Consider the following 16,479-nt stretch of genomic DNA (forward strand, 5'->3'; position numbering starts at 1 on the left):
ACTTTCACAGAGATCTTTTCAGGCTGAATAACCCAACCACCCAATGTATTTTAAGCGTCGATTCAGGCTTCACTAATGGCATTGAGTCCATTTTTGATATGTCAGCAAATCTGCTGCCAGTCTTCGCCAAGTTTGCTTCAATTTTTTTTACCTCCCCCTTTTTCTTTTCCAGGGAAATGTTTGCAGGGTAGAAAGGGAGACAAAATGACAGTGAAATTGATTCACATTTAGTCTGCATCTCAATCTCAGACCTTTCAGGTTTATGAATCTGAGCTCATAGCAATTTAGGAGCCAAGTGTCATCCTGAGTGCTTTGTACTTTGGGGGGCTTTTGACAATTTAAGGACACTTAAATTGGTTCATATCACTGCCCTCATCACAACACAAGAATTGTTGTCATTCTCATGGATTGTAAGATATTTTTGTATATTTGAATCAGTGAAATCAGTTTCTTCTCTCTGCAGCTCTGTGGGTCTGGCAAAAGCTGCTCTGGAGGCCATCAATGGATTCAACCTGTTTGGAAACCAGGTATTTGAATAATTCACCTACTCCTCGAAAATGTTCCTGCCCTGTTTCACCTGTGTCTAGTTGTGTCTCATGACACAAGATCGCATTCTAGTTAGACGGTCTACTTTCTAATTCAAGAGAGGCCTGCAGAGGCCTCATTACAGCTCCATACCTCAACAAGATGCTTGATGCGTGCAGCACCCTCAGTAGGTCAATGAATGGAAAGGCATGGCTGTAGACATCTGAAGCATAATTAGTATGGATGCAACATTTTGTCACCATCAGGAGATTCATTTACTTTGTGTTTGGTTCTGCAAACAGTTGATGTTTGTTCCCGCTCTGCTTTACAATGTCCATTAGTGCATATGTGTATTTTTTTTTCTTGCTTCGGGGGACATCCGTTACAACTGCTAATAGGTTTGAAAAAGAAGCCTTCCACTTAACAAGCCTCCTCCTATTATCTTATCTTCTGCTTCTTCCTCTTTTTTTCCAGTTGTGCTCCATTTTCTCCACTTGGCTTCTCAAGCCACCTAATGCTTCTGAACATGGTGTGGTGTCGTGAGGATGAGTGCATGTTAAAGTCAGCATTGGTATTTCTCTTCTGATCAGCTGCACAGTTATGGGCTTTAACCATGCCTGGAAATAGATTCTGTCATCGAGTGCAGCTTTTTTCAGAATCCATTTGTAAGTGCTGCTTTATGATCCATGATCCACACTCTCCGTGTGTGTGTGTGTGTGTTACATCCAGTTTCTTGTCCCTCTGTGGGAGTGGAAGTGCTTCAAGTTATTCACCTGATTATAAATTATCACTATCATTCTTGCTTTTCCAGGTAACTCTCATCCTTCCAACACCAAGTCATACCCCCCCCCCCCCTGCCCAAAAGCCTTTAACTGCAACATTAAGCACATTATGAAGTCCTCTATCACATTTTACACCTGCTGTAGACTCTGGTGGGTGTGTGACACATTTAGCCGTTGTACTTGATCAATGGACAGGCAGCCTTCGGTATATGAAGTTTTGATTTTCCATGATCCTCACGAGCCACAGAAACCGATGCAAAGATGGCAGCTTTGCGGGCCGATGAGTCGAAGTGGGGGGATTAAATTCATCTCTGCGAGAGGAGGATTCTTCAGCTTTAAAGCCAGTCATTAAATTCACAGAGCTGTGTACACACACGGATGGACAATCAAATCCTAACAGGTTACGCTCTCTATCCAGGGATTGTCACCTAATTCACACAGTCAAAGAGCAGGGATGCAGTGGAGCAGACACACACCTACCTCAATCCAGCAATGCCCCATTTTTCCTTAGTTATCTAATTCCCCTAGAATAGTTTAGATTTGTTTGCACACATGAATCTTTGAGTTTAATTTGTGCATATCACTGCCCAGAAAGCTGATACGCATTGTGTCATTATATGGTCTTGGAAAGGAGAATGCATATTCAACTTTCAAACTTTAATTATATACTATAATAACAGCATTGACATTGATGCCTTGCTGGAATAGATCATGGTGGCTCATAATTGACTCATATTGTAATCACATTATCAGGGCTAAATCCCTTGAGTAGGTGGTAGTGGTTCTGATTTGTTCTACCTCTTGTTGATATTTGATCCATCTTCCTGACCAGTATGTGTCCCCTGGGTGCCATGCAGTTCAGCTTTCAGAACCCCCCTTCCTTACAGAACTGTTTATAGCAATATGACCTTTTTTAATGTTGTTCAGTTTCAGAAGCGTCACTGAACTGAATGATGTAGGCCAAAAAAACTAAAATACATAGATGTGCTTTAAAAGCAGCTGGACTCGTTTAAGCACTGCAACTGTTGTAAAAATGATCGGGGTAGGAGTGTGAGTGTTTTACCAGCATTAAAATCAACAGAAATCCAGAATAAAAGGAAAATCACAAGAAGCAGATCAACCGACCCACAAAACATACAACATAATTTTAAAATGCCTTGGATGTCACTTTTACCATAAATGGATATCTCAATAGCAGCATGCAGCGTTGAGCACAGTAGCCCCACCGCAAGAAGGTTCTCGGTTCGAATCCTGGTTTTATTCAAATCCAGGTTCAAATTTCGGTTTTCTTACTGTGTGGAGTTTGCTTGTGCTCCCTGTGTCTGTGTGGGTTTTCTCTGGGTTCTCTGACTTCTTTCCACTCTCCAAAGACATGCAGATTGGGGTTTTGTTAATTGGAGACACTACAACCCTTGTTGGCCCTTTGATAAACTCATGACCTCTCGCCCAATGTTGAGTGGGATTAATTCAAGCTCCCCCTGTGACCCGCAAAGGATAAGCAGTACATATGATGAATAGATGGACACCACAGGTTCATCACTTAAAAACTGTGTGGTAAGCTCAAAATAAATAGAAAATTAAACAAATACAAATATTTCTCCGCTGCTCTTATTCCAGATGAGACTGTAAAGTGTTAACCAACAGAAAAGACGGTTTGGAATATTCAGTTTTGCTAGATAAAGAAAACGTTAACCCACTGAATGCAACCACAGCCTGAGCACACATTCAAGGAAAACCGTACTTCTTACATTGTGCTGCAGTAACAGCAGAAAAGGTTTCTCTGAGAGGGTCACTTCACTGATGTGTCATGCAGCTGCCTACATAGCTGGCCAGCAATCCACTGCATTATGCAAACTACCACAAGAAAGCTTGCTGATTTGACTAAAAGTCCAGACAAGACCTGTTTTTGCAGGGACAAAAATAGAATCTGACAATATTCATACATAATGCATCTAGCATTACATTAGAAACTCCTTAGCAGGTAGCAGAAATTGACTCAGTTGGTTTTATGTGGGCAAAGCTGATGGACGGATGAACGGGCCATGTTTGACCACTTGCCTGACTAAGTAAAAACATGAACTGCCGCCCTCCCTCTCTCCCAGAGTTGTTTAAGTGCACTGGACACACAGGCTGACTTTGTACTAGCATCACTTTGTTGTGATGGGATGACTTTTGACTCACTCTTCTTCAAGCACTCCCACACTGTACTCCAAAAACACAGGCAACCCAAAAAGATCAGCCTCTTACAGTGAAAGAGTGTGTTTTGATGTGCGGAGGTGTGAGTTGTGATGGTGGGCACTTTAAAGTGGGTTTCAAAGGAGCTATTCGTAAGCTGTATGCTAATGCTACATAACCAATGTTAGCCTTAACAGATGAGGGCTAACAAATCAAGTGCAAACACTTCATGTTCAGAATAAAATGTCACTGCTCTACTTGCCAAAGCAGTGGAAAGCTGCCTCTGCTGAAGTTAGTCCCGACCCTGCTGGCCCAGGTCATCACTTTCCTATCCTGCAGCATCAAGCCTCCTTGCTCAGATTATGTTTTTCTCATGTCTTTCAAACACATCATGGTAAAAACAAAAGCTGTTTGTTAGCAAAGAAAATGTACAAATTAAGCAAAAGTTGCTCTATTTTTTTCTGATAAATATGGAAGAATAATACGAATAATGAATCTCTAGTGTTATGTAACCTACGTTGCTGTTGTCTCTGTGAAAGGTGAATAGTTCAGCCGTCTCAATGATGTCTTATGTATGTGTTTTGCTCTGCAGGGCTGTTCGTGGTCGGTGATATTTGTGGACCTGGACGCCCACAACAGGAACAGGCAAACCCTCTGCTCCCTGCTGCCCAGAGAGTCTCGCTCCCATGTGAGTCCCTGCCAGATTTGTAGAGATCATTTACAATGAGCAATTATATAAAATCTAGACACATTGTAAAAATACATTTGAAATGTTAAGCCATGTTTGTACAGTGGCTTAAGGGACGACTATGTCAACCTCTCCTTCACTTTGGTCAAGACCATATCTTAACATCCATTATCATAATATTTTATACAGTCTTGGTTCGATGGCGTTAAGTCTACTGACTAATGGAGATCTTTTTGTGAAAAATCGCAACATCAATGAAATTGATTGTAAATGGTCAATGTTCAAAGTGCCCAGAGGATACACTCAACTTTGTCTGGTGATCCTACAACCCTTTATCTACCACAGCTATGAGTTTAACATCAGTGATTTTTTAATTTATCTCAACAGACTTAAGTGCTTATTGGCAAATGTTAGCAGCTATCCAGCTAATCCAAGATGATTTACATGGTTGATGTTACTCCTGCTAGCAAGCTGATGTTAACATTTAACTTAAACTCTGCCTACAACATCAGGTAGAATCTGGAAGGACTGTAGAATTTTTTGTCTTGTTTAAAAAAAAAGACACACTGTCACTGTCACACAATTATATCACTGCATAACATATTATTTTTGTTTATTTAAATAAGTTTAGGCTCAGAGCTAGTAAGCTGATCTCTGTGTGATCTTAGAAAAAAGTTGTCTATTGCATGTTGTTGCAACCTCATCCCCCCCTTCTTGCTCTCTTTCACTCTGAGGAGCAGCTGTGTGCATAATCTCTACCAATCAAAGACTGAAATAGAAGCCTGCCACACACATGCCAAATCTTAAAAGGTTAATTTCACACATCGAACAAACCACTTACTAATGTCAATACGTCAAGTGAATATCTGTACTTGGACGGTGCATTTCCCTCACGGTGCCCTTCACGGCACTGTCGATCCCTGTGCTTTTGATGGTTCCCTGTTGACAAGTGGTGGCAGAGCTGCAGGGAGGTAAAGTTAAAAAAAGGCAGCAGAATGAACAGAGGGAAAGCAGGAGAAAAGTCATTCCCTTCTCTCCACTCCACCGCTTGCAGGCACTTAAATGATCACCACTCTCTCACTGTGAGGGCTGAATATTTCAGGCAGAATAGCCGCCATCAGCGTGTGGGGAAATTAGTGTAATTGGACGACATGGCGTTGTAGCCGTAGAGATTGACGTTAAAAAGTGTAGTTAAGAGCGAGAGAGGAACATACCAGATGAAGTGAAGAGAACCAAAGTATCAAGACATAATCTGTAACTCTTTTACTATGGCAGAATGTTGTAAGACAATATTTAATCCTAGACCCATTCAATACCAGCACCGAATGTGATCTGTTAGCTGCCACAGCTGTCGAGGATGTTAACATGTAGATTGGGGTTGCAACACGAAGTCGAACAATATGAGAGAACTGGAGTAGACGGAGCAGCAATTGGCTCCTCCATGAACTGTAGAGATCCGCGCAAATTAAAAATAAGACTATAGTTCAAGACATAACAGTGGCATCAAACAGTTAAACACATCTCACACTGACAAACTGGTTCATGGCTGTTTGTGACACAAAGAAAACACTTCACTGCTGTTATTAGTTCTGTCAGCGCGTAGACAGCAGAGCCCATACAGAACATGGAGAGCAAGTTTAATTTATGGAAGCTCTTTTGCATTTGAATAAAGCTTAAATATTCATAGCTCTTTGCAGTGAAGCTGGTACTTAATAGCTTTCATTTCCATTGCTTAATAGAGTAACCATACAAAATGTAATGAGAGTATTAGACCAGTTATATGACCAGTCATAAGAGTTTGTCGGGCCTAATAACAATATTCATTCCTAACGATTGCTCCAATTGAAATTTAATTTGGCAGTCCTTGATTTTAAATAAGGCAACTGTGCTGTTCTTAACCAAAGGCTTTCTCTGTTAAGCAGTGAATCCAGACTTCAATTCACTTATTATTACAAAAATATGTTTCCACTTATCAATCTGTATTGAAAACTGAACTTTAAAACATTTAAGAAATTTATTAAAAGATAAAATACATAAGTATTAAGACCCATATTTCAAGAACCTCTGGCATCAATTACAACGTCTTCTAGTGCAACCTTATACCAGCTTAGCACTCATGGATTTGAGGATCATGTATAATTCCTCACTGCAGATCCTGAAGCTCTTTCAGGTTGGGTGGTGACCATTGGGGGGCAGCCATTTTCAGGTCTATTCAGAGTGTGTGTTGATTGGATTCAAGCCACGGCTCTGACTGGGTCACTTAAGGTCATTCTCAGAGTTTCTAGAGATTTTCCTTCCCAATAGTAATACCGATACCTTTTTCTACTTGCAGAACACTGATGCAGCCTTGCTCCCAACCATCAGCTATCCTGCCTTTGCGGTGGATGATGATGCTCTGTACAGTCAAACACTGGACAAGATAGTTCGCAAGCTGAAGGGAAAATATGGCTTCAAACGTTTCCTCCGCGATGGCTACCGCACGGCCAACGAAGACAAGGATCGTCGCTACTACAAACCTGCTGAAATGAAGGTGGGTGTTGTAGACAATAGATAAACCCCAACAAATACTGCAATGTTGAAAGTGCTAGTCGACATTATCCTATGAGACTAAAATACAAGAAAGAACTTGGCCTTGGGAAGCACCACTGGAGACAAAAGTCATGATAAAGAGAATGACCCTTTCGAAAGGTGCGAGCAAAACCAATTCTACATCAGCAACTTTGCAGACAGGTGAATAAATGTCACGGTCCACTGGAACCCAAGCAGATTTTCAGGTCATGGATATTTAAAAAGTAATAAAACACTGTGTTGTCAAAACAGGAGCAATTCTTCAAGTATAAATACAATGTTCAATAATGGGCTTAGAGTTTATTTCAGCCAAACACCTGTTGAATCTGAGGAAAAGGAACATGTCTTTGGCTGCAAACCTGAAAAAGTTTGAGTGTGACATTTGAAACGGATAAGCCTGGAAAGGTGTACTCCTTTTATGATGCTAAGAGGTCCTCCTGTGACGTGACCTCTCCCGTTTCACTGTGTGTGTGCTCAGGCAACAAATATATATATTCGTTGTCCTTTTATGATCCCCTGTGATCCTGGCGAAATGTCAGATTCAGCTCAGAGAGTGAACCAAGAACAAACATCCAAGGCTGGACTCTTGATGCTAAAAATATTACTGCATAAGCTGCAAAACGAACCCCTAGAATGAATGAGCTGGTTGAGTCAGATGGAGGAAGTCACAAAGATCTAAAGCAGCCAAGCAGCTGAAGAGAGGGATGTTTAGATCAATATTTGGTGAAGACCAAAACAGATGTACTTTGTTACAATAACCAGATGGCCAGAATTAAGAAAAAACTCTGTTGCTAACAATATCTACTTTATGTTTATGACTTGCGCTGCTTCCATGTGGCCAAAAATCAACAACACGGATTTAACGTACATTATAGTCTAGTGTTTCTGTGTATATATTAAGTAAGTACGGATGATGATATTGAGGTACTTCCATCAGGTATTTATTTTCTCGAAGAATTCTCTTTTACAAAGAAAATACTGCTAAAAACTTCCAAAAGGCTTTTCTTTAAATATGTTTTCAAACAGCTACACACATAAAATGTAGTTCAGCCTTGTGGCTGGCAGTGACCTGATTTGTAATGTATTTTAGCAGGACCTGACAGATTGCTGCTCGTGGCGCTCACAGCTGCGATGTGGCTCTGAAAAATGTTTGAAACAATATCACTTTCACCAAATTAAATTGCTTTTGGCTGTTCTTTTATCTTCCGAATGGTCAGAAACTTGAGAAAGGTGGAAATGAGAGTTTTGCAGGTGAAAACAAACACAAAAATGTTTCAGTGGTAGTGCAGTAATAGGGCGCTATCTCTGAACCATGTGGATTACTTTGAAAATAGCTTTCCTTAATCCTGCAGCAATACTTATACAGAGACTCTTAAGGCTAAGAAATAAGAGTGTAATGCCTTTGCTCCATCCTGCCCTCAGTTCCACCAGCAGGCAGATTTATTGTGGAAGACACTGATGCCAATTAAGTATCAGAAAGTAAACTAATGCTCACTGCTGTTGCCATTTGCCGTCCATCTACCGACAGCAATATATTTGCTACAACATCAGCAAATACTGCAAGTTAAAGTAATCGAATTATACAAGGACATAGTGCTGCATTGTGTTATTTATTACCCAATGCAGTAGATATTACATAAGATTTAAGATTGCATGGTTAGGGCTTTAAAAAAAAACTGTAGATCTATCCCCCTTCCAGAAATCTCAGAAGATATTCAGGTGTTGCGGGCGCTCGTCTCCATCATGACAATAACACTCGATAATAGAATCAGTTCCTTTAGAGGAATTTGTCAATCAAGTAAAAGCGCAAAAAATGTTTCATTGCTGAAATGCTTTATATCAGGCTGGATTACAGTTTTTATTATAAACTGTGAAATGGACAGTTCCAAACAGGCAGTTTTAAAACACGCACTCCCTACGTTTTTGTAATGTTAGAAAAGTAAAACATATTTAGGTGTAACATGATAATAAGTCGAAAAGTAAAGGTGAATTTCCCCTCCCTTGAGTGATATGCCAACGTACAGATTAATAAAATGCCAGAGGGGTGTCTAACACAGCATGAGCTCCATATGGAGAAGAGAAAACCCAGTTGGACATGGTCTCCCTGCAGAAGACATCAAGGGAAGTTGTTGTTGTTGTTTAAGAGAGAATTCACAGCAGGGCAGACGTCTGTGCTCCCTGTCTGTGTACCATTGACAGAGAGCAGCAGCCTGTGTGATAGACAGTTTTACCAATCAGTCGAGCTGCTCAAGCACAAACCACCAGGGATCCCTGCCTGTTTACAGCCTCAGTGGACCAAAAAGCACAGGCCTCATTGGGTGACTGCCTCAGCTCTACCCTTCCCTCTTTTACTCTCTCCCCCTCCCTCTAAATATGCCTCCTCCTCCGCTCCGGTGTCTCTTTACGCACTCCCCCAGTCTTTCATTTGTCTCCCTCTCATCTCTCTCCCCCCATCTGATAGCTACTGTTGCTTCTTATCTCTGCTGAAACACAGTTTGAAGCCATGCATATACCTTCAGAATCACGTGGTGCAAACTTGAACCATTTAATTAAGCACAGTCAAGCCTACAGACATTGTGTGTGTGTGTGTGTGTGTGTGTGTGTGTGTGTGTGTGTGTGTGTGTGTGTGTGTGTGTGTGTGTGTGTGTGTGTGTGTGTGTGTGTGTGTGTGTGTGTGTGTGTGTGTGTGTGTGTGTGTGTGTGTGTGTGTGTGTGTGTGTGTGTGTGACCACTTTTTTAAAACAATCATATTTTCACTGCCCTTTGTCCTGAAGACATTCTGATCATTTCCATTGCTAGAAAACATCCTGAATTAATGGGAAATGTGTACATTTTACTGATGTATCGTTTTAGCTCGCCTAGAGGGGAGCAAATGTAAAAAATGTCCCACATTACCCTGCTCTCCCCTAGTAAGTCCTAACAAAAGTAAGAGTAAGTCTCCAGAAAATCTATTTAAGACAATAAAATGTATTCTGAAGTCATGGAAAGACAACTCTTTGTTTGTATATGTGTGTGGGTGTGCATGTGTGTGTGCGAGAGAGAGAGGCGATGATGGATTTTATGGCTATTACTATTTTGCAGCTTTTTTATAAGTTGACCTTTATAAGTTGTTGTGTTTATATAGAATTAAAGACTTACAGTTATTCTGTAAAGACAGAGCTGCTAACGCTGCTGCTGTTTGTGTGTCTGTCCTCTGTAGGCGACCACAAGCTTAGAATGAACGATTGGAATTAAATAAGATCATTTGATTGCTTGTGATGTGTAACTTAACGGCTTCAGACGGCTGGTGTGTGAATATGTGTGATACTTGTGACACTGTGGTATGCGATAGGATTTATGGTTTAGTAATATTTAGAGAATAATCCAACAAGTGATGATGTTCATAGCGCTGTGAGCGTTTGTCCTGGAAAAATTCCTCTCCAGCTTTCACATGCTGGATTTTATTTATCTGTATTCAATCGGCTGAAAAAAACACGGACCCACAGTCAATCAGTTAATCATTCAGATCGATCAGTTGGTCAGTCACTGAGTCAATCTCTCAGTCAATCACGGCTTGGCAAGAAGAGTCAGAGGTTTAATGAAATGAAAAACCTGATTAAATTAGTGGAGCAACGTGACGCACGTGCTTCCTTAGGGGGCACTAGAGGTCAAAATTGTGCTAATCAAATTTGATCCATAGATCAACAGACTTCCATAACGATGGTCCATCATCTCACTCAGAGCTTTTAACACCTAGCCTGTTAAATGCAGTTCAAACACGCACAAATACATCTGCCCCCCTTGGTTGGTTTCGTCTGGTTAGGTTGGTGTTCATACTGTCAGCCAATCTTGGGTAGAGATTTACAAATGTATTACAGGATTTCATGATAATAGATCATGGATTCAGCTTAAAGTCAAACTACTGTTAAATCCAACATAAGATCATGATCTGTATATGTATGACTCTTTATTTTTTAGATAGTTTGGCAACCATGGTAGCACCTTTGTCAGGTACCTTAAAAAAATTGCTTGAAATTAAACATTGGAACTGTCTCTGTATGAAAGAAAATCCCAATATCCCACCAGTCCACGGTCAAAGGTTAAGATCACAGGACCTCATGTTCTAGTGAATTTGATTTATCAGAAACAGCCATAGTTAATTTCTGGCTAAAATTATCTGGCACAAACATTCATTTGTCAAACAAAGGTTACGGTCATTGTGACCTTGCAAAGCTCGTTCTGGACTTGTAAACACGTTATCTTAATAACACTTAGAAAGAATCTTTTCTGAATTTGGCACAAATGTTCACTTAGACTCACACATTAACTGATTTGATTTGGGTGGTCAAAAGTCAAGGTCACGTTTGCCTCGCACACATGTTATTGGCCTCTCGAATATGAAATCTCCAGTCTACCTATCTGGAATCTCAAAATGTTCAATGATCGACTGATTCATAAATCTATCATAAACACTCAAACATCTCAGACCTTCAGTTATCCTTGTCGCGACAAACATCATAACTTTGTATTAAGATAAAAATTACCTTGGAAGTTGTTCTTTGTCAGTTTTCATTCACAATGTCATTTCTTGTGTATCTTTTCCCTGTGCCTTGCTGTTCTATATATTCGGTGCTACTAAAGTTCAGCCTTTAAAGTCCCTGTGCCGCTCTCCTCTTTCTGAAGTGGAGAGGCAATAATTCCTTCCCTCTCTGTCTCTCTCCAGCTTTTTGATGGAATCGAGTGCGAGTTTCCCATATTTTTTATCTACATGATGATTGACGGTAAGCCTTGTTCTATCCATAGCTGCTTGTTGTGATGCTTTAAGTCATTGGGAAGGAAGACAGAAATTACATTTTAAAATCGTTGCTCCAAATCATAAGTTGTGCTGCACTACTCTTTTTAGACAGGTGAGAAAATAATTGATTTCCGGTTATGTAGCGCCAGCCAGAGCTAGCTAAAATGTACGCAATTTGGCAATATATTACCCTGAAAAGTGAAATGCTGCCATGCACTGTATGGCCCCCGTGTTGCCGATTACCACACTACCAATAGGCCATACAAGCATGACACTCATCACTTCCATACAGGATAGGCAGACCCAGAGGGTTTGATTTGTGACACATTCAACAGTACTTTAACATTAACACACAAAACACATAAACACAAGCTGCCCTGATCAACTTTTGTATTCTCTATTAACACTGGATGAAGTTACTGCTGTATGTGCATATGAAACAGATGGTTCACAGAGATGAACCCACGTATCAATTATCACCCATGATCACTCAACTTTACTAAGCATTCAAACAACTTTCAGCTCATTGTTTTGATTTTATGGCCCATGAGTTTGCCGTTTCACCCTCACTTCTGTCAACAGCCATGCTTGGAGCAACAGCAGGAGAAAAACCCTGTAGAGCACCACCACAGGGCGGACAGAGTTAGAGACAATAGCTTGTGAATACAGGGGAGGCATTTAGCTTCGGAAGCAAACCTGATCAAAAGTAGTTAAATCATTTGCAGTTTTAATGTTATTGACAATGACATTTGTCCACATACAGATGCATACAAACACACTAATGGAAACATAGGCATGCATATATAGTGTCCCATTCCCCACATACTTACTACAGCACACGTTATTGTATTGTTATTGTATTGTTATTGATTTTTTTAATGCTTTAGACAGTATGTGTTTTTTTTAAGTTTCATCCCTGTGTGTGTGTGTGTGTGTGTGTGTTTGTGTGTTGCAGGAGTGTTCAGAGGAAATAAAGCTCAAGTCAAAGAATACCAGGATCTCCTTGATCCCATCATCTTCCAGTCATATGAGGGTGAGTAATTCCCGATTGATGTAAACAAATTACAGATACACAAACGCACACTCAGACACGTATAACTTTATCTCATCAGACATCATTATGATTCACTTTGGAGCTTCGGAGTCGACTCCTGCTCCCTCCTAGCAATGAAAATCTTTCACTTATTAAATGGTGTCATCCATATTCATCCGCCGCATGCAGTGACAGAGGCTCACAGAGGCGTTACATTCGAGTGAACTCATACTCTCCTCACGAGCAGAGTGTCTGAATTCTATATGCACCAGTGCCTGTAGCTGTGGAAGGAAACAGTCAAATGATAGGGATGTCAGGAGCTTTGAGTTTCTATCAGTCCGTTCATAATAGAACAGGTTATAATAATTGGAGAGCAGAGAGGATCATGATGTGAGACAGAACTGACTCTCCACAGAGCCTTTGTACTGGTTATGAATGAATTTACCAAACCCATGAAGATATTGTCTGGGCTTTAAAGGCCATTACTATTATGATTTCTTATTCTTTCTTAAATTCCAATGAAAAGTCTTAACCTGCAAATTAGTTTGCTGCTTTCAAAGGCTGCCATTGTCTTTTCTGGTGCAGGTCCAACAGACCTCCTAGGAGTCATGGGCTCCCATTGTCCCCATGATGCATAGACATATGTAGGCTGCAAACATGCTACTGTGCTATTATGAGTGGACATCTCAGTCCAGTTGTGTCAGCATTTGAGTCAGTATTTTCCTTTAATAAGGTTTAATTCATACTGAATTAATAAATACCTTTATGAACCTTTATCATTTGTAAAATCAGTGTTTGACACAGATCCTTTATTGAAAGTGTAATTTTTTAGATTTTGTAGGTTTTGTTACAGGTAGTTGAGCAGACATAAAATACCCATACACATGAAACTCTTCCAATCCGCATGCCCAGAACTGCAAATTACATTATGTGTGAATGATGTGTGAAAGAGAAAGGGCTGCAGACAGATACATTGTATGAATGTGTGTCATTATATAAGCATCTCCATGGGTTTCCTGTGACCTCTTCTCTGCTCTATATGCAAATACCACACTTATATCAATTCTGCTCACAGAGAGCAAATATTTTGCTGTCTGTAGCCAGCCTGAATATAAATGGACAGGCCTGTTTGTGTCAGCTCTGCGGTTAATTAAGGTTTTATTCATTTGAAAAAGTAAAAAAAGAAATTAATAATAAACATCTTGGGAGTCAATGTTGAGAATTTGGTAGGTTGCTATCAATTTATCAAATTATGTGAACCATTGAGAGGTGTACAAATATTTCTATTTCATGATGAAACTGAAGCAGGTCAGAGGACATCAGCCGTGTTGGCAGTCCCTTAATGTGACACAGGACACATTTGCATTTACACTGCTGTGACTGTGACTGTGGTGAGGATCTCAACTGTGTCCTCAATCTGTCTTGGATGCATTCACCACTATACTTATCTTTCTTGGTATAAGGAAATGGTGCCAATGGTAAAGAAGAGGTCTCATAATGACAGTTGAATAAAGAAAGTATGTATGCCAAAACGTGAAAATGTTTTTCTTGAGGAGGAAATTGGTTTAAAAGATAATAGCACTTTTCTAGAGAGTGAACTGTTGCTTCTAATTGTCACTACTGAAGTCTTACTTTAGTTTGGTTTCTGTAGTATAGTAAAGGGTGGTCTCTCCACACACACACACACACACACACACACACACACACACACTCACACATACACTGCTCACGGTCCTTGTCCCTCTTGCCAGGTCATGCTGTTGTCCCCAAATACTACTACGTACCGGCCGATTTTGTGGAGGCGGAGCAGAACAAGCACGGGAGCCAGAAGCGTTTCCCTAGCAACTCTGGACGTGATGGGAAGGTCTTCCTCTGGGGTCAGGCCTTGTACAACATCGCCAAACTGCTGGGTATGCCAGTATACTGTGTGTGTGTGAGTGTGTGAGTGTGTGTGTGTGACAGCCACTCTGCTCTAATTTCAGTCTGTAAGCTCATTACTAATGTGTCCATAGGGTTTATTATACCACATTTTGTGTTACAGAAGATAAGTTTAAATTAGCTTAACATCAATTCGTTCTTATTATATTTATGATTGTTTAATGATGAAGCGATGTAAATGTAATTTTTACTACAGAGGATTCAGTTTGACTCATCCTTGTGTGTCATTAAATTATGTAAAAAATATGAAATATTTATACATATATTTAACACTTTCTATATCTTGTAAATGTGGGTGTGTGTTAATTGTCTACATGTCTATGTTTGTATGTGTGCGTTCATATTACAGTGGATGAATTGATCAGCCCTAAAGATCTTGATCCTATCCACCGCTACGTGCCCCGACAGGACCAGCGTAACGTCAGCATGCGATACTCCAATCAGGTATACGCTTTAATGTGACTGTGATTCAATGTTGTCCCTGGCTTTCATTCTCAGTGTGCTACTACATTCAAGTGCTCCTTGTAAACTTGTACTAGCCCTTGTGAATTAGAGAGCAAATCAAGTAGCCTAATAGCTTTCTGCTGTAGATACAGAGAGTTGGCTGCAAGTGAACTGCCCACTCATGATGAAAGAAACTAAAAGTTTTATATTTGGAATGTATATGATATTTTCAAGCAGTAAATACATGGTAACAAAAAAGTCAACTTTGACTGTTTGATCTTTACATAAATAGTGATTTGATATATTGCTTTGAATTTCTGAACCCACATTGTCCAAGAATGGAGAAAAGCCCTGGAATACACACTTTCTCTGAAGTATTTGCCAGATTTGCCGTTAAATGGCTGCATCTTACATTTGAGAGGTCGACGGTCACAATTTTTTTTATTTTAACATGATGAATCAAGTCTGCATTAAGCAAATTCATTGAAATGTTTAACCAGTTGTCAATGGGACAAATATATGAAGACTTAGGCTGTGGTGCGGTAATTTTGTTTTTATTACTGCCCTTTAACAAAACCTTATTGGAGTCTGCTCTGGATAATTAATTGAGAAGAACAAAGAGGCCAACAAGACTAGACTAATAGTGCACACAGCTTAGGGAATTTCATTGTCTCCTCCAGGAGCTGAATCTGGGTAACTGTTATCACTGAAGTTATCGTTTAATATAACTTGAGCGAGTAAAATGAGCAACATAAAATGAACCCCTGTTCGTGTCTTGCGTTTATTTTCTATGTCAGAGAAGGGCGGATGCTTGCAAAAGCTGTGTCTCAATTTAGAAGCTGTATCACTTAGCTAGACCCGGTCTACGCAGCTGAAGTAAGATGCATCCGTCATGGGCTGCACAGACATTTAAACTGCAGATCATCCTTCAAGTGCAGCCTCCGAAGGATGTGGCCCCCAAATTGAGACACAGCTATTGTGCGTGGCATGGACACACATGAGGACAGGAAGTGAAGATCTCTAAAATGAGGTGACAATACACATACTACAAAATAAAACAAGGAATTGAATACGTGAAACAACTAAAAACAATAACATGACCTTTGGTCATAGCATGAGACATGACAGTTATGGTATAAACCAATACATGTATTTAAAAAAAAGAAATGTATAGCAGATAGTACCAGCTACTCCATAAAAGGCAAGCACCAACAACATATTTATAAAATACATGATAGCAGTCTTGTTATTATATTCAGTGAGTTGAGCTGTATGAAACTACACCAAGTGTCAAAACACCCTAACTTCAGGCATTTAATTTATAGGTTTTACAGTTGAGTGTCAGATAAAACCCACTGATTGCACACTCACAACACTAGATGGATTAAAATCATGTGTGATTGGTGGAAGTATCCTCTTGACCTGGATTTTTGTTTTTCACAGTGAGTGGAATGGATTTGTACTTGACCTGAAGTGACTTTGTCTCATTACAAAACCCAGTGTGTAGTTAAATATGTCATGAGCCACACGTCAGCTAAGGCATAGCTACACC

The 16,479-nt window shown here is 40.1% G+C and overlaps 1 protein-coding gene across 3 annotated transcripts in view; it reads left to right on the plus strand.

Annotated features, from left to right (window-relative positions):
* The window catches only part of phkb (phosphorylase kinase, beta), a 109,723-nt gene that overhangs the window by 35,878 nt on the left and 57,366 nt on the right, over positions 1-16,479 (plus strand). For all 3 annotated transcript variants that reach the window (XM_053433465.1, XM_053433382.1, XM_053433542.1), the window contains 7 exons: positions 464-527; positions 4,075-4,170; positions 6,503-6,700; positions 11,441-11,498; positions 12,468-12,545; positions 14,297-14,455; positions 14,833-14,927. In XM_053433465.1, the coding sequence (XP_053289440.1) occupies positions 464-527; positions 4,075-4,170; positions 6,503-6,700; positions 11,441-11,498; positions 12,468-12,545; positions 14,297-14,455; positions 14,833-14,927 (748 nt within the window). The remainder of the gene's footprint in view (positions 1-463; positions 528-4,074; positions 4,171-6,502; positions 6,701-11,440; positions 11,499-12,467; positions 12,546-14,296; positions 14,456-14,832; positions 14,928-16,479) is intronic.

Source organism: Pleuronectes platessa, chromosome 1, assembly GCF_947347685.1.
Source record: "Pleuronectes platessa chromosome 1, fPlePla1.1, whole genome shotgun sequence".
In the NCBI taxonomy this organism is placed as follows: domain Eukaryota; kingdom Metazoa; phylum Chordata; class Actinopteri; order Pleuronectiformes; family Pleuronectidae; genus Pleuronectes; species Pleuronectes platessa.